Below are 20071 nucleotides of genomic sequence, written 5' to 3'. Positions count from 1 at the left end.
CCTGATCCCACCTCAACCCAAGCTGCTTCCTCTGCACAGAGAGGACCTTGGTGGGATCCCTCTGGGACTCAAGTGTTAGCTTTACCTATGATTTAAACACAGTGACCCATTTAACTATCCCTCGTAATAATGATTAACATCTGTTTAGCATTTGCAGTAAGGAAAGTGTATTCACGTATAAAAAAACATCTTTACTTAAAAGCCTGGGTGGGATTATAACAGCACTGTAGGGAAGGAAACATAATTTTCCCTCTATGCTTCTAGAGGACAGAAGCAAAAAAAAAAAAAAAAACAAAAAATGCTTAAAAGTGTACATGGAAGATCAGTTCATTCCACATGATTATTAAATACCTGTTACTTGGTAGGCCCTGTTCCATGCCCTGCCAGTCCAGCATTAAGAAGAACAAAGTCCCCACTCTCAGGGAGTTTTCCTCTTAATGGTGGAAGATAAACAATAAACAAATACATGCACATATATTTTAAATGCATATTTAAATAAATATCAGGGGTGGTATAAAGGAAAATTAAGTATGGGTAAGGGGAGAGAGAATGAAGGAGATGCTATTTTATATGACATGGTTAAGGGAAGCCTCAGAGAGAAGGGGGCAATTTACCAGCGATCTGAGTGGAGAGAGAGCATCAGTGCAGGTATCTGGGAAAGAGTGTTCTAGGCATAGGGAACTGCAGGTGCCAATGGCCAGACACGGGAGTGGAGTTGATGTGTTTGAGGCATAGCAACAGAGGATGCGTGGATGGAGCAGAGTGACCCGGAAGGAGATTGTTAGGAGATGAGGTCGGAGAAGAAGCCAGCAAACAGGAGAAGCAGATCATATTTGTAAGGACTCTGGATTTTACTCTGAGCGATATGGGGACAGACATGCCTTGATCTGACTTACACACTAAAAACCTCACTTGATTGCTGGGTGGAGACTAGATTGCCGGGAGAAAAGAGTGGCAGATCCCGGGGTGGGGGCAGCTAAGAAACTGTTATAATAATTCAGAGGAGAGAAAAGAGTAGCCTGGACCAAAGTGGCAGAGGAGGAGGGGTGAAGAGGTCAGATTAGGAGGAGTTGACGGTAAAGCTTACGTCATTGGCTGATGATTGGATGAAATATAATCACAATTAGAACGCTGATTTCCAGACTTCTTAAATATGACATTCCTTCATTCCAGGAAACCAAAAGTTCAAGGAAAGCATTTTAGCCCTCTGTCTTCGATAAGCAGGGACAAATAGGTACGAGAGACATCTCTTCAAGTTGTCAAGCAAGAATTATTGTTACTTGGAATGCGCCTGGCAAGTTATGATACTCGGTCAACTTACGTTTCCTTGTGTATAGTGACCCCTGTCTGCAGCAAAGCTGTGTAGTGTAAGCTATCCAGAAGGTGGTATCACAGAGTAAGAAGAGTTTTCAACCTGGAATCAGATGTGGGTTTGAGTCCCAATTCTCTTAAGAGCAGAGTCTAGTGGTTTAACTCTTCGTTCTCTTATCTGTAAAATGTGAATGACTTCAACTAATTCAAAGGAGACAATGCCTGTGACAACATTTTCTATACTGAAGTGTAAGTCTACCAAAATTTTGAAAAGTCTAATACAAATTGTAAACATTCGTGTTATAAATAGCTGAAAGGGGGACTTCCCTGGTGGTGCAGTAGTTAAGAATCCGCCTGCCAATGCAGGGGACACGGGTTCGAGCCCTGGTCCAGGAAGATCCCACATGCCGTGGAGCAACTAAGCCCGTGCGCCACAACTACTGAGCCTGTGCTGTAGAGCCTGTGAGCCACAACTACTGAGCCCACGTGCCGCAACTACTGAAGCCCAGGCGCCTAGAGTCCGTGCTCCACAACAGGAGAAGCCACCGCAATGAGAAGCCCACGCACCGCAACGAAGAGTAGCCCCTGCTCGCCGCAACTAGAGAAAGCCCGCGCGCAGCAACGAAGACCCAACGCAGCCAAAAATAAATACATTTTTAAAGATAAATTTAAAAAAGTAAATAGCTGGAAGATATGTCAAAGACTCACCATGTTTTTCTAAATGAAAATAAAGATGTGAAGCATTGGCTGATTTTAAAAATACTGTATTCTCATTTTTTAAAATCTGCATTTTGATGTAAAAATTTAAGTACAGAAGTATAGAAAGTTAAGTCTTCAGGAGTCTCACCAACACCCCATACCAGTTTACTGTTTACCCTTCAAGAATGTGTAGTGCATATGGAAAGTATTTTACACAAATGGAATTATATCTATAAGTGTCTTGTAACCTGCATTTTAAAAACTATATATTGTGGAAAAATTTCCATGCTAATACATTTATATCCACTTCATCCTTTATAAGGCTGACATCAGTGGTTCTCAGTCCTGCCTGCATATTAGATTGACTTGGGAAACTTAAAACAAAAGCAAAAAAACCCCACCAAGTTTGCAAACACACCTAGACCAATTGACCAGCATCTCAGAGACAGGCCTAGACAGGTTTTTTTAACCTCCTAAAGTATTGATAATTCTAATGTTCAACTGGGATTAAGATGTATGTGTCTAAGTAGTATTCTCTGTTGTATGTATACACCATAATGTATTTAATCTATACTGTTTTGATGGATATTTGAGTTGCATACCTGGATATTTGCATATTGTCCATTTACCATGCTTGTGAATAGACATACTTGGTTCACTCACTTTTTTCTGTAAGTGCATATTTATTTACTTTTGAGTTGGTGTTTTCCAGTTTTATTGAGATATAACTGACGTGCAGCACTTATTAGTTTATACAGCGTAATGATTTGACTTACATATATTATGAAATGCAAACCACAGTAAGTTTAGTCAACATCCATCATCTCATATAGATGCAAAAAAAAAGAAAAAAAAAGTGTTCCATGTGATGAGAACCTTTAGGATCCATGTTTTAGCAGCTTCCGAATATAATCCAGCAGTGTTAACTACAGTCATCATGCTGTACATCACATCATTAAGTACTTATTTATCTTATAACTGGAAGTTTGGTTCACTCACTTTTTATAAAGTTAGTTTTGATTAAAAACAGCTCTCTGACAAAGTCATTGGATTAATGCAGTTTTCAAATACCAATTATTAAAAATCTTAATATTTAAAATTGATCTACACAGAACTGACTACATAATTTGTGGGGCCCAGTGCAAACTGAAAATATGGAGCCCTTTGTTTAAAAACTATTAAAAATGTCAAGACAGGGACAGCAGAGCATTAAGCCAAGCACAGGGCTCCTCTAAGTATATGTCACAAGCCCATGAAACCAGCCTAGCTTCTACAGTATACTGGGTTATTTGGTCCCTAAGGCTAATGAAAAGATTTCTATCATGATTGAGTGATTGCACCTCTAAGATCTTTTCTAACTGAAAGAGTATGTTATTCTTACTAACTCCTATTTACATGACAGTACATGCTTTACTCTATACACTGCATGAAACAGATAGCATTATTGCCCGTTGATAGCATTACAGGTGAGTTTTTAACTTTCAGTATAGAACGAACTTCATAGTACTTGATATCAGGGAAAACAATAAGTATTTTTCTGGCTCTTCTAATTCCAGTCATATCGATCTACTTTACTCTTAGGGAGAGAGTAAAACGAAAGCATAAGCAGTTTGAACAAGGAACTAAGTCTCTTAACATCTTGCTCAGAAATTGAGAAGTCTCTGGATATGAACTAATTCTATAAGGATTCATACTCGTTTGTCCTTAAATTTCTATGGGATAGGCCTTGTACTTTATCCTACTAAAATATACAAAATTGAGAGAAAAAGTGGCTGCTGCGTTGACCCTGAGCTTAATTCTAATGGCCACCTTTATATTATGCCTTCTGAAACATTACTCACCTAATCACTGTGGTCCTCAGGAAGATAATATTGTTCCCATTTTCTCTGAAACCGAAGTTCAGAGAGGTTAGGTGGACTTGCCCAAGATCACAAAGAAACAGAGCCTGGATTCAAATCCCACATCCATCTGATTTAAAGGCCATGCTTTTAATCTTAAAAATGGAGGAAAGGGGATAATACCACGTGAAGATGGAGGTAGAGATTGGAGTGATGTGTCTACAAGCCAAAGAAAGACAAAAACGGCCAGCAACCATCAGAAACCAGGAGAGAGGCACAAACAGATTCTCCCTCAAAACATCCGGAATGAACCATCCCTTGCCAACACCTGGATTTTGGACTTCTAGCTTCTAGAACTGTAAGAAAATGAAATTATGCTTTTTTATTTTTTCTTTTGCGGTACGCGGGCCTCTCACTGTTGTGGCCTCTCCCGTCGTCGCGGAGCACAGGGCTCGGGACGCGCAGGCTCAGCGGCCATGGCTCACGGGCCCAGCCGCTCCGCGGCATGGTGGGATCCTCGCGGACCAGGGCAACGAACCCATGTCCCCCGCATCGGCAGGCGGACTCTCAACCACTGCGCCACCAGGGAAGCCCAAAATTATTTTTTTAAGTTAGCCGGTTTCTGGTACTTGTTACAGCAGCCCTAGCAAACAAATCACACCTAATACACCATACTTCTGCTTCGAAGCAATAATAGGATAATAAGAGGTCAGAAAAGATGAGGATGGTGATTATTACAAGTATTTGTCCTTATCATGCCACATACTGCTTGATGCCCATGGCACAGCGGATGTTCACAGGTAGAATACCCTGGGATACCGGCACAGCTCTGCTCTACTTGGTATGCTTACCAGAGACAGTTGTGTTTGTTCCCAGTTGTTTGTTATCATACTTTTGTGCTTTGAGTATTATACATACTGATTGAAAAGAAGAGAGGATAATTTTATTAAGAGTTGTATGTTAATCCATTCTATGGTAGAAAATAAGAGCGCTCATTAAAGGATAACCATTATTTTCTAGGTCCTGCCTTTTTGTAATTCTAACCTGATCTGCAAACAAGCTAACCAAATCATTGATAGCAGTTGCAGCCTATGCACACGGGGCGCTGAGTGTATTCTAGTGTTGTACCCAGACGTTTGATTGATTAGGACCACACATCCTAAAGATGGTGAAGTCAAGTTTTAAACTCAAGTACTAGTCTGGCTCAAGAGGCCATCCTTTTATTACTATTGGATACTGCCTCTCTCCTCAAAGCATATCACTTGCACTAGCTGAAGACTTCCTTTAATTCAAGAAAGTGCAGAAAAGCAGCAATTGCGAAGAAGCAGGGGCTTAGGGTAGACTACCTGACTCTTGGGCCATCTGAGGTTCTGCCCTCACCTGCCCTCTGTAAGCCACATTTCCCCATCCCAATGGTCCCTTATTTACAATTGTCTTTGGACTGACTGCTTCGAGTTTTTAAAAAAAATCTTTTTACTTTCTTTTCATTACTTTCTCTATGCGGGGAGGTATTTTCTTGCACGTTTCACTCGGGCTCTGAATTCGCAGGCCCACGTGTTTTCTGTTTCTCCCTCCCAAGGGCGGGGCAAGACGCGGCGAGCCTGCGCAAAAGGGCCTCAGACCCGCCCCTTGACCCGGTAGCGCGCTTGTCCTCTCCCGCTTGCCGTCTTCGCAGCCATGGCGGCCGCTCGGCTCCCTGCATCCCTGGTCCTGCAGCCGCGGGCCAGAACCCTTCGAGCCTTTTCCACCTCTGTGTCTCCGGCCACTCGCTCTCCGAGACCAAGCCCGTGTGAGTGTCTGCCCCGTCGCTTCCGGGCTTTTGGGGAAATGAGGGGGCGGAATACAGGCCCATGATGGCCGCCGCGGTGGCGGAGCCAGAGCTACCTCAGGGAGGCCGGTACGTCCTCTGCCGGTCTGTCGCTGGCCCGCCTAGTAGGAAAGCCGCGGATGTGGGTCTGCCCGCTGTGCGGAGTGTCTCCTGGTTCTTGGCAGCCAATTTCTGTTTGCAGGTCCTTTGGGCGCCGCGAGCTTTCTCCCTCCCTTCTGCGTGACCTGCGCTTTCAGATGCTCCCTCCTGGGGCCACCGGCACAGGTCTCTCTCTGGTTGCTGGTGCTCGTAGTGTTTGTTGGGCAGTGTTGAGCCATGGATTTTTCCGAAATTTAAGAGAAGCGTACAAGTGTCCTAGAATAAACTACAGCTCTGAATTCCAGGGCTAGTTATGCCACCAAATGGGTTTGACCTTTATTCACTAGGCATTATTGAGGTGACCTCCATTCAAGAGAGATTTTAGGGATGCCCGATACCGTTCTTGCCCTGGAGGAATCTAGTGGAAAAGTCTAGTTATGCATAGACTAGAAGTGCTGTGCAGTGTGAGGTGCTGTAATAGAAGCGTGAATACAATAAGGGGGCGGGGGGCACCGAGGAGCAGCCCGCAAGAGTTAGGAAAAGCTCAGTCGAGGGGTCGCGTGCCGTTATTCACCAGGTCCTGTCCTGGTGATATTTTCTGTAATATGTCTAATGTTCATACTACCAACTGTCCAGTTTAAGCCACTAACTCTCACTTCTACGATAGTTTCTTCACTGGTCTCTCTTTCTGCTCTTGTTCTCCTACCTTGAATTCTCACAACAGCCAGAGTGAGGTGTGCAAAAAGCAAATGTTAACTTGCCACTCCCATGTTCAAAATCTACAAATGGTTTTTCATTGCTTTGAGATAAATTCCTTAATGCATCATAGTAGCTCTTTCTAGTCTTAACGCTCTTTATAATTTTTCATTCATCTATTCATTTTACAAATACTTAACTCCTACTGTGTACTAGGTGGTGTTCTAGATACTGGGATACAGCAGGGCCCTTCATCTCATGAAGCTTACATTCTTGGGGGGAAATCATAAACAGGGAAACAGTGTCAGTACGATGTTAGGTGCTATGAAGAAAAATAAAGCAGGGTCTTGAGAATGATGGATTGGGGGAATAGTGGCTGTAGGATAAGATTAGGGTAGTCAGGAAAGAACTCCTGGGGGAGTGACCTTTGAGCAGATCTGCGGGAAGAGCATTGTTGGCATAGGGAATTACAAGTGCAAAAGCTCAAAAGTGAGAACAAGCTTAGGGGTGTGACCAAGGAACAGAAAAAAGGCCAGCGTGGCTGGAGCTAAGTGAGTAAAGAGAAGAGTGGAAGTATAAGATATCAGAAAAATCCATAATGACCTCATCTGGTAAAGGCTTATGGGCATTTGGCTTGGATTTTGTTATAAGTTTGGGATCACATTGGTAGGTTTGGAACAGGGAGTGATATAATATGATGTATACTTTTAAAAGATCACTGGCTGCCGTGTAGAGAGCCAGGGGTAAGAGGGGAAGCCAGGAGACCAGTTGGGAGCTGATGTAGTACTCCAAATGAGATGATAGTGGCTTGGATTGAAGTAATAGTGGAGCTGGTGTGGTTGGATTTGGTATATATTCTGAAAGTACTGCTAACAGGACTTACTGATGGATTTGATATGGAGCTTGAGGAAGAGTCTCAAGGAAGCATGTTAGATTTTTATCATGAGAACTTGGATGAATGGTGATACCATTTAGAGGGACTGGGAAGACTGGAAGAAGGAAATCAAGAGCTCTGCCTATGATGTGTTTTAGTTGAGACGCCTATTAAATATATCTCTGACCTATTAGGGCTTCCCTGGTGGCGCAGTGGTTGAGAGTCCGCCTGCCAATGCAGGGGACACGGGTTCGTGCCCCGGTCCGGGAAGATCCCACATGCCACGGAGTGGCTGGGCCCGTGAGCCATGCCCACTGGGCCTGCGCGTCCGGAGCCTGTGCTCCACAGCGGCAGAGGCCACAACAGTGAAAGACCCGCGTACCGGAAAAAAAAAAAAAATATATATATATATATATCTGACCTATTAAATATCACTTTTCTTAGCGCTCCTTATGCCCTACTCTTAAGTTTCAGCCATATTGAACTTGTTTACTTTGATTTTCTGTCTTCTCTCTCACTCTAGAACACGTTTTCTGCTTGCCTGTTCCCATGGCTACTTCCTGTTCATGTTTAAGGTTTTCGCTTGAAGTCCACTTCTTCAGGGATATTTTCCCCAACTAATTGACTAGGTTGGGTCCCCTGCTGTGTGCTTCATTAATAACTGTTTATTGAAATTACTTGCTAAATAGTTATCTTATTTGACAGACTCTGCATTCAGTGAGAGCAAGGACTGTGTCTCTGTTGTTCATTGCTGCCTTCTGAGTTGCTGGTACACAATATCACTCAAACAGTTTTTGAATAAATCAATGAATTACTATTGAGGGATGAATAAGAATTTGTCAGATGAAGAGATGAAGTGGAGAGGGAGTAGGAGATAGAAGGCAGGCAGATGAAAGGGAGGCACATTGTAGACAGACAGAACAGAAAGTTCAGAGAAAAACTCAGGGACCTGGTGCTGGAAGTTCGGTGTAGTTATGGAGCTTGTGAAGCTTGAGTTAGTGGTTCAGAATGTGAGGTCTTCTGTGCTATGCTGTCATCACCCTGACTACTTGGTCTTTAGTTTTCTTGGCTAAAAGACCTCTAAATAAGGATAATAATAGTACTTACAGTTATTGTGAAGAATAAGATTAAATGAGATAATGAAAAGCATTTAGCAGTGTCTGGACATGTGAAAGTGCTGAATAAATACAGTTATTATATATTATTTTAGTAGAGCAAAACATTAATTTAGAGAGACATAAGTTAATATTTTAAAAGGTAGATACTGTATGTAAGTAACTTACCCTCTTGTACAGTTATGTGATTTATTAGGAATAACTATGAGTTTTGTTATTATTGGCATTATTGTAGCATTGGCAGTGCTAATAAACAGTAGAGAAGGAAAACTGAAGGTTGTTTTGTGTCTGTGTGTGTGTAAAGAACAGAATAATTCCAAATATGAGCAAGTATATATTAGAATATTTCAAGCCAGTTACTTTTAAAGATGTAAAATACTTATTTCTAATTAGATATTTTATCTTGGGAAAGTAAGCTTATTTGATGATGAACCTTAAAAGTTACTGAAGATATTGCTCTAGTTGATGAGTTCACCATATCGTCAATCACAATATATTTTATATTCAAGTAGCTCTTGGATTTTCTTACCTATTTCTGAATTTTCATTTTCATTAAAATGATTTAGTCCCTGAACTTACAGAAAATGGATTATTGTTTCATTTTTATATTACTGAATACTTTAAATTATGTGAGAATTGTGGGATCATGAACAATGTTGAACAGCTCTGTGTTATAAAATTCTCTGTAACTGTCGCGTTGTCTTTTAGCTACAACAGAAAGAACATCCAGATATGGAAGGCCACTAAGAAGAAAGGTAAGCAGCTAATGTACTCTGGTATAGACTGTCTTACTGGTTTCTGAAATTCTGAAGTGAGGCAGATACTCTTTATGAGGCAGAAGGGCACTGCACGAGAAGGCTTCTTCTCAAGGGGCTGTTGACTGGGTGACGACCACAGCCCTGGCTCTAGTCTTCCACTGCTTTTTGTCAGTTCCCTGAGATTGGATCATCTTTGAGAGGTGGACTCACTCACATACTCCCAGGAAATAGGTATATAAACCAGAATAAAGAATTATTTTTGATGATGCCTTGAACAGTCATGCAGCCTGGGATGTATGCATTAATCTAACCGGTTTGGTCTCACCCTGTAGGTATCTCTATGGAGGAATCCAAATTATACGGTCACTTAGGAAGCATGGAGTCAGAACAAAGGCACAGTAGTTGGAAGTTAAATGGCACCAATTATAATTGTATAGAGTAGTCATTTTCACAGGAATATCAACTGCTTCCAGGACATATACTACATGTATATTACTTAGATGGGTGTTGCCTAGTTTTGCCTCTTCAAACCTTCGTTTTGGGTTTAAAGGGAATGCTGGGCATCTCTGTCTATCAGATACAGTTTAAAAAATAAATATGTTAATGTGATTGACTAAAATATCATGTAGTTATTCTCTGGGCCTAGGAAACATATTATTTCTCATTATGTATCTGTTCATTTAGTTTAATCCTAATTTATTTATTTCTGAATTCTTATTCTTTATGTTCCTTTTTCTTATTTCCTTTATTTCCAAGTTTGTATCACTGTCACCTCATGTACTGACTTTCATCAAAGTTTTAAAACTTATTCAAAATATATCTTACTTACCCCTTCATAAACAATATGTAGAAAGTTTGCTAAAAGTCTAAGTAAATAAATAAGATAGAGAAATTTTTTTGTGAAGGAAATGTGCTGTTAAAGGGGATCCTTGCTACTGGGTTTAAGGAAACTGTGCCAGAGATGTTTAGGTACGTTTAGTGTTTTTTCATTTCAGCGACATTAGCTGTGGGAGGTCAGATTTTATGTAGGTTGTAAGTCCTCTTATGTTTCTCTTAATTGCAGCTTTTTTGCTTTAAAATTAAAGAATATGTTTATATTTAAAATATTAAACTATTCTACATTCCTCAGGCACTACCTCCTAGGACAGAGAAAATGGCTGTTGACCAGGACTGGCCTAGTGTTTACCCTGTTGCAGCGCCATTTAAACCCTCAGCAGTACCTCTTCCTGTTCGAATGGGTTATCCAGTAAAAAGAGGGGTGCCCATGGCTAAGGAGGGAAATCTGGAACTTTTAAAGGTAAGATAAGTTTCTGGTTCATTGACTAAAACTTATATCTAAATAAATGCTGATCTCCCTCTGGCACCTACCCTCTCCCCCAACACTTCAAGGTTCAGTGCATAGCAGCTTACTGTATTTTAATTCAATCTTTTTCCAGATAATAATGGATATTATGTTTTGGTTATCCTCAGCAAAGAAGGCTCAAAGAACCCTAGGCATTTAAGAATGTAATTGATTGGTCCTATGGCCTCCTTTTGGCTTTTTCGTTTCTATTATATCTTTTCTATATTGTGTCTTTTAAGCAGAACTAAGAAAAGTGAAATAACCTAATTTGAGTTTGAGAACTGGGAGAAGTTTTTACTTTTGAAAAACGATCTAAAACTTCTACAGAAAATTATTTAATAGTATTGTTATAGTCCTTAAACTTCTTTGTTTCTTCAAGAAAAATAGGTCATGTTAAATGCTTCAGTTGATAGCATCTGTAATGAGTTGATAGCATCTATAATGATTTCTGAAAAACAGACTTCTTAAAGAAAATACAAATATGCATAGCCTGGGAATGCATATCTTAGATGGTTTCCTTTTATATACAGTGAAATTATCATCAAGGAATTGTATTTTCTGCTAAATAAGAGTCTTCGTGAAAAACAAAAATTTGCTAAAAGTTGCTGGTAAAAAATGAGATCGTAATATGAAGAGGGGTTTGTTTGCTGCTGGAGATAGGCAGATGAAATTTGGAAATGGGAACATTTCAAGAGACAAGAAAACAAACGCCTATAAAACTAATGTTTTCTTCAATGAAGAGAAGAATTGAACTTAGTTTAAAGAAAAGGTCTGTGGAAAATATCACTTGGTGAAAGAGAATAGCAATATATTTGTAATGATGGTTGTGAATGGAATTTTAATAAACATAAAAATCCAAACATTTAATGCATGCCATCCCTTTTAAGAATCACCTTAATGCTTAGTCCGGTGATACGATCTGTTCCTAGTAAGTGCCATTGAATAAGCTTGTAAACTGAGGTAATATGTATGGTGTTCATAGAACAGTGCCAGTGTAAATGCTGTGTAAGCATCAGCTATTATTTTTTTCCTTTTACGATTTTGAATCATGTTTCAAAAATAAAAGTATAGAATAAATAAACAAGTAAAATAAAAGTATAGAAAATGAAGTCACCCACCTCATAATCCCAATATTTGTTGCCTGTTTTCTCTTGATTAAAATAATCATTTTCTGATTAGCACTTAAGATTCCAGATATAATGTTTAGAGTAACTTTCTGTTTGTTCAAAGTTTCTTTCCAAGTGAGTTTCTTTAAACTAAATTTTCTCTTTAGATGCTTAATATTATTTAAGAAATATACTAGGAAATGTTAATTATTTGAAGGAATCAAATCTCTGACCTTACCTAAATTTCCATTGGCCCTATAAATGTTTAGAGAACCTCTCAGTGTATCATAAAGATATTCCCAACTTCATTAAACTGTTCATTTAAGATCTGCTCGCTTCATTTATTCATCCATTCAATTCATAAAATGTCTATTAAGTATAAAGTAGAAAATGTATCTCAGTGATATGTATTCCAGGGGAATTAGGATTATTAAACAATGGTCTGTGTCCTAAAGTGCTTTCAGTTTTATAAGGGAAGTATATACTCCTGTAGATTTGTGGCAAGAATAATACTATAAAAATAATGTTTCTTCTCCACCATCATTCTCATAAGATACTTGGTACTGAATCTTTATTTTAGGAAATTCATTTCTTGAATTTACAACACCTGTGACATGGAATCAGTATTGTTTAAAAGAAAACCAGATTTTATTTATTACAAGGTTTGTGGGCCTTATGATTTAGTTTTATGAGAAAATTGTCTGTTTCATGTTTTTAAGACACTTAGGCAGGAATTCCCTGGCTGTCCAGTGGTTAGGACTCGGCACTTTCACCGCTGGAGCCCAGGTTCAATCCCTGGTTGGGGAACTAAGATTCTGCAAGCTGTGTGGCATAGCCCCCCAGACACGCACACACACAAAGACACTTAGCTAATTTATCCTTTAAAATTCTCTATTTTAGATTCCCAATTTTCTGCATTTGACTCCTGTAGCAATTAAAAAGCACTGTGAAGCTCTTAAAGGTATGTGGTTGTTTTGTAATATGAACTTAATATTTTATTAGTTTCATAGGAATCTCATTTCTAATGATAAAGGGGTCAGTTTATCAAGAGGATATAATATTTGTGAATATTTGTGTGCCCAGAGTAGGAGCACTTAATATACAGAAAATATTTACAGAATTGAAGGAAGAGATAGCAATACAGTAATAGTAGGGAGCTTCAGTACTCCACTTTCAACAATGGGTAGATCATCCAGACAGAAAGTCAGTAAGGAAACATTGGATTTAAACTTACATGTTAGATCAAGTGAATTTAACAGACATTTACAGAACATTCCATCCAACAGCAGCAGTATACACATTCTTCTCAAGTACACATGAAACATTTTTCAGGATAGATTATATGTTAGGCCACAAAATAAGTCTTAATAAACTTAAGAAGATTGAAATCATATCAAGCATTTTTTCCAACCACAATGATACGAAACTAGAAATCTTATTACAAGAAGAAAACTAGAAGATTAACAGATACGTGGAGATCAAATAGCATGCCCCTAAACGCATATTGATTTAAAGAAGCAATCAAAGAGAAATCAAAAAAATATCTTGAGATATGGAATATCCCCAAAGCAGTTCCAAGAGGGAAGTTTATAGCAATAAATGCCTACCTTAAGAATAAAGAAAAATGTTAAATAAACCACATAACTTTAGATCCCAAGGAACTAGAAAAAGAAGAACAAACTTAGCCCAAAGTTAGTAGAAGGAAGGAAATAATGGTTGGAGTGGAAATAAATTGAGACTAAAAGGACAATAGAAAAGATCAGTGAAACTGAGAGCTTGTTTTTTGAAAATGTAAACAACGTAGACAAACCTTTAACTAGACTCACCAAGAAAAAGAGAGGCCTCAAAATTATAAATGAAATAGGAGACATTACAACTGGTATCACAGAAATATTGGTACAAAGGATCTAAGAGACTACTGTGAACATTTTTATGCCAACAAATTGGGCAACCTAGAAGAAATGGATACATTCCTAGAAACATGTAATATACCAAGACTGAATCATGAAGAAATAGAAAATCTGAACCAGACCAGTTACTAGTAAGGAGATTGAATCACTGATCAAAAACCTCCCACCAGGGAAAGTCCAGGACCAGATGGCTTCACTGGTGAATTCTTTTTTTTTTTTTTTTTTAATTGAATCATAGTTGATTTACAGTGCTTTGTTAGTTTCAGGTATATAGCAAAGTTATTCAGTTATACATTTATACATTTATTATATATTAAGAATATATACATATTCTTTTTCAGATTCTTTTCCCTTATAGGTTATTACAAAATATTGAGTATTGGACCCTGTGCTATACAGTAGGTTCTTATTGGTTATCTGTTTTATATATATTCATGCATATATATTAATCTCAAACTCCTAATTCACTGGTGAATTCTACTAAACATATAAAGAATTACCAGTCGTTCTCAAACTCTTTTAAACAGTAGAAGAGGAGGGAACACCCACACTCATTTTATAAATCTAGCATTACCCTGATACCAAAGCCAGATAAGGACAAATTACAGGCCAATATCCCTGATGAGCATAGATCAAAAATCCTCAACAAAATACTAGCAAACCAAATTCAGTAGTACATTAAAAGGATCATACACCATGATCAAGAAGGATTTATTCCAGGGATGCAAGGTAGTTCTACACCTGCAAGTAAATCAACATGACACATCACATTAACAAAATGAAGGATGAAAATCATATGATCATCTCAGTAGATGCAGAAAAAGCATTTGATAGAATTTATCATCCTTTCATGAGAAAACTCTCAACGCAGTGGATATAGAGGGAACAAACTTCAACATAATAAAGGCCACATATAACAAGTCCACAACTAATATCGTATTACAACCATGAAAAGCTAAAGGCTTTTCCTCTAAGATCAGGACAAGACAGGGATGCCCGCTGTCACCACTTTTATTCAACATAGTACTGGAAGTTCTAGCCAGAGCAGTTAGGCAAGAAAAAGAAATAAAAGGCATTCACGTTGGAAAGGAAGAAGTAAAATTGTCTTTACTTGCTGAGGACATTATCTTATACATAGAAAATCTGAAAGGTCCAAAAATCTATTAAAATTAATAAACGAATTCAGTAAAGTTGCAGGATACAAAGTCGGTATCAAAAATCAGTTGCATTTTCTGCAGTGAACATGGGAGTTCAGAAAGAGATTTTTTTAATTTGTAATTTAATTTAAAATTTAATTTTTAAAATTTAAATGTAATTTAATTTTAACTTTTAATGTAATTTTTAAATTTGTAAATTAAATTTCTCTTTTTCTTAAAAGAGAAATTAAGAGAATACTTTTATTTACAATAGCATCAAAAAGAATAAAATACTGGGTCAGGGGAGGGGGAATTGAATGAAGGCAGTCAAAAGGTACAGACTTCCAGTTATAAGGTAACTAAATACTAGGGATATAAGGTACAACATAATAAATATAATTAACACTGCTATATGTTCTGTATGAAAGTTAAGAGAATAAATACTAAGAGTACTTATAACAAGGAAAACAAATTTTTTTAAATTTATTTAATATTGTATTTGTATGAGATGATGGATATTCACTGACTTTCTTGTGATGATCGTTTCATGATGTATGCAAGTCAGATCATTATGCTGTAGACCTTAAACTTTTTTTTTTTTTTGCGGTACGCGGGCCTCTCACTGTTGTGGCCTCTCCCGTTGCGGAGCACAGGCTCCGGACGCGCAGGCTCAGCGGCCGTGGCTCACGGGCCCAGCCGTTCCGCGGCATGTGGGATCTTCCCGGACCGGGGCACGAACCTGCGTCCCCTGCGTCGGCAGGCGGACTTTTAACCACTGTGCCACCAGGGAAGCCCTAGACCTTAAACTTATACAGTGCTGCATGCCGATTATATCTCAGTAAAACTGGAAGAAAAACAAAATACATGAACGCAAAATAAAATAAGAGAATACTTTTAATCAAGGGGTGAAAGATCTATACACTGAAAACTGTAAAATATTGATGAAAGGAATTGAAGAAGACACAAGTAAGTATAAGATATGGATTGGAAGAATTAATATTGTTAAAATGTCTATAAAACCCAAAGCAATCTACAGATTCAGTGTAATCCCTGTCAAAATTCTAGTGGTGTTTTTCACACAAATGGAACAAACTCCTTAAATTTGTACAGAACCACAAAAGACCTCAAATAGCCAAAACAATATTGAGAAAAAAGAACAAAGCTGGAGGCATCACACATCCTGATTTCAAACTGTATTACGAAGCGATAGTAGTAATCAAAGCAGTATGTTATTGTCATGAAAACAGAGGCATAGATCAATGGAACAGAACAGAGAGCTTCAAAATAAACTCATGTATATTTGGTTAATTAATTTATGACAAAAGAGCCAAAAATATTTAAGCAGGAAAGCATAGTTTCTTCAATAAATGTTGGGAAAACTGGACAGACACATGTAGAAGAATGAAACTGGACCATATTTTTAACACTATACACAAAAATCAACTTGACATGAATTAAAAACTTGAACATAAGACCTGAAACTATAAAACTCCTAGAGGAAAACATTGGGTGTAAGCTCCTTGACATTTGTCTCGGCAATGATTTTTTGGAATTTGACACCTAAAGCAAAGGCAACAAAAACAAAAATAGCTAGCAAGTGGGACTACCTCAAACTAAAAACCTTCTGCACAGCAAAGGAAGCCATCAGTGAAATGAAAAGGCAATCTGTGGAATGGCAGAAAATATTTGCAAATCATATATCTGATAAGGGTTAATATCCAAAATACATGAAGAACTCATATAACTCAATAGTAAAAAAACAATCTGATTTTAAAATGGGCAGAAGAATCAAATAGACATTTTTCCAAAGAAGACATACAAATGGCCGGTGAGTACATGAAAAGATTCTCAACTTCACTAATCATCAGGGAAATCAAAATCAAAAAAAAAAAAAAAAATCAAAACCACAGTACCTGTTAAAATGACTCTTCAGGAAGATGAGATAACAAATGTTGATGGGGACATGGAGAAAAGGGAACCTTTGTGCACTGTTGGTAGGAATGCAAATTGGTGCAGCCGCTGTGGAGAACAGTATGAAGGGTCCTCAAAAAATTAAAAATAGAGCTGCTGTATGATCCAACAATCCCACTTCTTGGTATGTATCCAAAGGAAGTGAAGACAATATTGAGGAGATATCTCAACTCCCATGTTCACTGCAGCATTATTCACAACAGTCAAGATATGGAAACAGGGCTTCCCTGGTGGCACAGTGGCTGAGAGTCTGCCTGCCGATGCAGGGGACAAGGGTTCATGCCCTGGTCCGGGAAGATCCCACGTGCCGTGGAGTGGCTGGGCCCATGAGCCATGGCCACTGAGCCTGCGCTTCCGGAGCCTATGCTCTGCAACAGGAGAGGCCACAACAGTGAGAGGCCTGTGTAAGATATGGAAACAACCTAAGTGTTCATCGGTGGATGGATGAATGGATAAAGAAGATGTGGTGTATACACACACGTGCACACACACGCACGCACGAACAGTGGAATATTATTCAGTCACAAGAAAGAAGAACATCCTGCCATTTGTGACAATGTGGAGGGACCTTGAGGGCATTATGCTAAGTGGAATATGTCAGACAGCATGACAAATACTATATAATTATCACATATTTGAAATCTGAAAAATCTGAGGTCATAGAAACAGGGTAGGGTGGTGGTTACCAGGGACTGAGGAGTGGAGGAAAAAGGGAGATCTTCAAAGAGTACAAACTTGCAGTTATCTGCTGAATAAGTTCTGGGGATCAGAAACCATAATCCTTGCTCAAGTAGGTTAGGGACTTATTGTTGAATTATAAAAAGCATATACATAAAAAGGCTGAAGAAAATATTGTAGAGTGTTAACAACAGATGCAAATCAATATGGCCCAAACTGAAGATAGTGTAGAAGGATGCTGAGTAGCTGAATAGTCAGTGGGGCCAGTAATGGGATACTTTGCAGAAAAGGGTTATCCTGAAGAAATTGTTCAAAATTTTAAAGGAATTAGAAGTGATACATACCTATGGTAAAATTAAATAGTACAAGAGCTGATGATGAAAAGTAGCAGTCTCTTGCTTCTTCTTTCCCTCCCTGGCCCCTCATTCCAGACGTGTTCTCTTTTAGTCATTATTAAGGTCTTATTATTTGTGTGTGTGTGTGTGTGTGTGTGTGTGTGTGTGTGTGTGCACGTATAATTTTATATATTCTTTAAACACATAAAGAATATATATTATATATACTCTATACATAGTATATGTAAATGTAAATTATATGTATAGTTTGATATATATAAAATGGAACTAATCACCTGAATATGATTATACCTCCATTTCTAGACTTGTTAAATTTCAACAATATCTGTTGATTGCTAGTTGTAAATAGCGATTTTACTCACCTATACTATACCATCTTTCTTCTTCCCACATAAATGGAGGTAAAGGCAAAGAGCACTTTTTGTTCATGGTTCATAATATATACAATATTCCAATTCAATTTCTGTTCTAGTTGTATTGGACTATATATAGGTAAGCAAATTTGAGTTGTTTTAGGTTTGTAGCTATTACTTATTGATTATGTAGTTTAATGCAAGAGTTAGTACCTTTGAAGTCTTAAATTTATGCTGATTTAAAGGTGATGTATATACATGCTCAGTATACTTGTTAAGTCTTTTCAGGAAAGAAAATGAAACCTAGAAACTTCACAGGTAGCCTGATTATGCTAAAAGGAGAAATAAGTTAGTGAACATGATTATGATGAAATTTGAGCTTCTGGGAGGGCCTTCCACTGAAAATTATAAGGAAGAAGAGAAAATAAAGAGGTTTTAAAAAGAGGGCTAAAAAGTAGGAATAATAACCTTACTCTTGATATGAGGGAAGAAAAATCTCTTACTATTTTCATTCATTTATGTGGTCTTTTGTTTTGGGACATTATGATGCATTTCTGTCCCTTTGTATGTTTCTATATTTGTTGATATTAGCCTGATATTGGACTGACACAGATCACCGTTGCACATTTGTGCCCCATATGACACAAATCATATATCATTTTTTGGTCCTTTGTAAAGCCAGTTAACAAATGCATTACCCTGTGATAAATTCAGTATTTTTCCTTTTTTTTTTTTTTTTTTTTTTTTTTGCGGTACGCGGGCCTCTCACTGTTGTGGCCTCTTCTGTTGCGGAGCACAGGCTCCGGACGCGCAGGCTCAGCGGCCATGGCTCACGGGCCCAGCCGCCCCGCGGCATGTGGGATCCTCCCGGACCGGGGCACGAACCCGCGTCCCCTGCATCGGCAGGCAGACTCCCAAACACTGCACCACCAGGGAAGCCCCAGTATTTTTCCTTTTTAAACAATATTTGAAAATGTGCATTTATAATTTAGAAACTGGTCATTGTAATGAGGTAGTTCTAAAATACTTAATAATTTTCAAATGAAAGGCTTTCATACAGCATATTTAGAAGAGTAGCATTATATCTTACAGTATTTAAGTGAATGTTTTAATCTTTCCTTAATTTTGCCTTTACACTTTGGCCAGCTTCTAGATTTAGATTGTATCTTCCAAATAACTCAAAGGCTTTTCACATATTTCTTCTGAGTTTTCTTTCAAGTAGGTCAGTTCAGATTTTGTATCTAACTTGCAAATGGAAAATTTGAAGCACAGGAGAGTTAGGTAATTTACCAAAACTTTAATAATCGTGGCAGAAGTTAAGTAAAAACCAAGGTCTTCGGGCTTCCCTGGTGGCGCAGTGGTTGAGAGTCCGCCTTCCGATGCAGGCGACACGGGTTCGTGCCCCAGTCCGGGAAGATCCCACATGCCCGCGGAGCGGCTGGGCCCGTGAGCCATGGCCGCTGAGCCTGCGCGTCCGGAGCCTGTGCTCCGCAACGGGAGAGGCCACAACAGTGAGAGGCCCGCGTACCGCAAAAAAAAAAAAAAAAAAAAACCAAGGTCTTCTAAAGTCTAGTCTGTTGCTCTACCTATCAGATGAATAAAAGGCTAATAGGGGTCTATTATGTACTTTTCAGTTGGCTGTGTTTTCTTGAACATATAATCAGGTAATTTAATTTAAAAGCTGTAATTATCATCTGGTGATTGAAATGACTTACCCAAAGTTTAAAAAAAAAAAAAAAGAAAGTCGGTACAAATCCAGTAACTCATAAAATTCCCCAAACTAGTCTGTCTTATAAAGTGCCTGGCAGTGTTGCGTCTTATAGTACAGGAAACTGGAATTAGTTCATAATGGGAATGAAATTTAACCCCAGTAATTTTGCTCTGTTCATTTTATTTAAATGTCAAAATGTTCTTAATGGCAAAGATATTTCTTTCCCCTCAAAGTGTGTGAGTATTGATCTCTTAAACACAGTTTTTAGGGAATAGTGTGAGCTATACTTAATTTGCTAACATATATTTAGT

General features: G+C 38.4%; 1 protein-coding gene across 1 annotated transcript in view; it reads left to right on the top strand.

The window, feature by feature from the left end:
* The first annotated feature begins 5469 nt into the window (after positions 1-5469).
* The window catches only part of MRPS35 (mitochondrial ribosomal protein S35), a 42595-nt gene continuing 27993 nt past the window's right edge, over positions 5470-20071 (top strand). Inside the window, exons 1-4 of the mRNA XM_032646264.1 lie at positions 5470-5637; positions 9148-9194; positions 10327-10494; positions 12546-12606. Of these exons, the coding sequence (XP_032502155.1) occupies positions 5526-5637; positions 9148-9194; positions 10327-10494; positions 12546-12606 (388 nt within the window). The 5' untranslated portion in view covers positions 5470-5525. The remainder of the gene's footprint in view (positions 5638-9147; positions 9195-10326; positions 10495-12545; positions 12607-20071) is intronic.

Source organism: Phocoena sinus, chromosome 10, assembly GCF_008692025.1.
Source record: "Phocoena sinus isolate mPhoSin1 chromosome 10, mPhoSin1.pri, whole genome shotgun sequence".
NCBI classification, from domain to species: Eukaryota; Metazoa; Chordata; class Mammalia; order Artiodactyla; family Phocoenidae; genus Phocoena; species Phocoena sinus.
The sequence above is the reverse complement of the archived record's forward strand: the minus strand, read 5'-3'. Positions and strand labels throughout refer to the sequence as shown.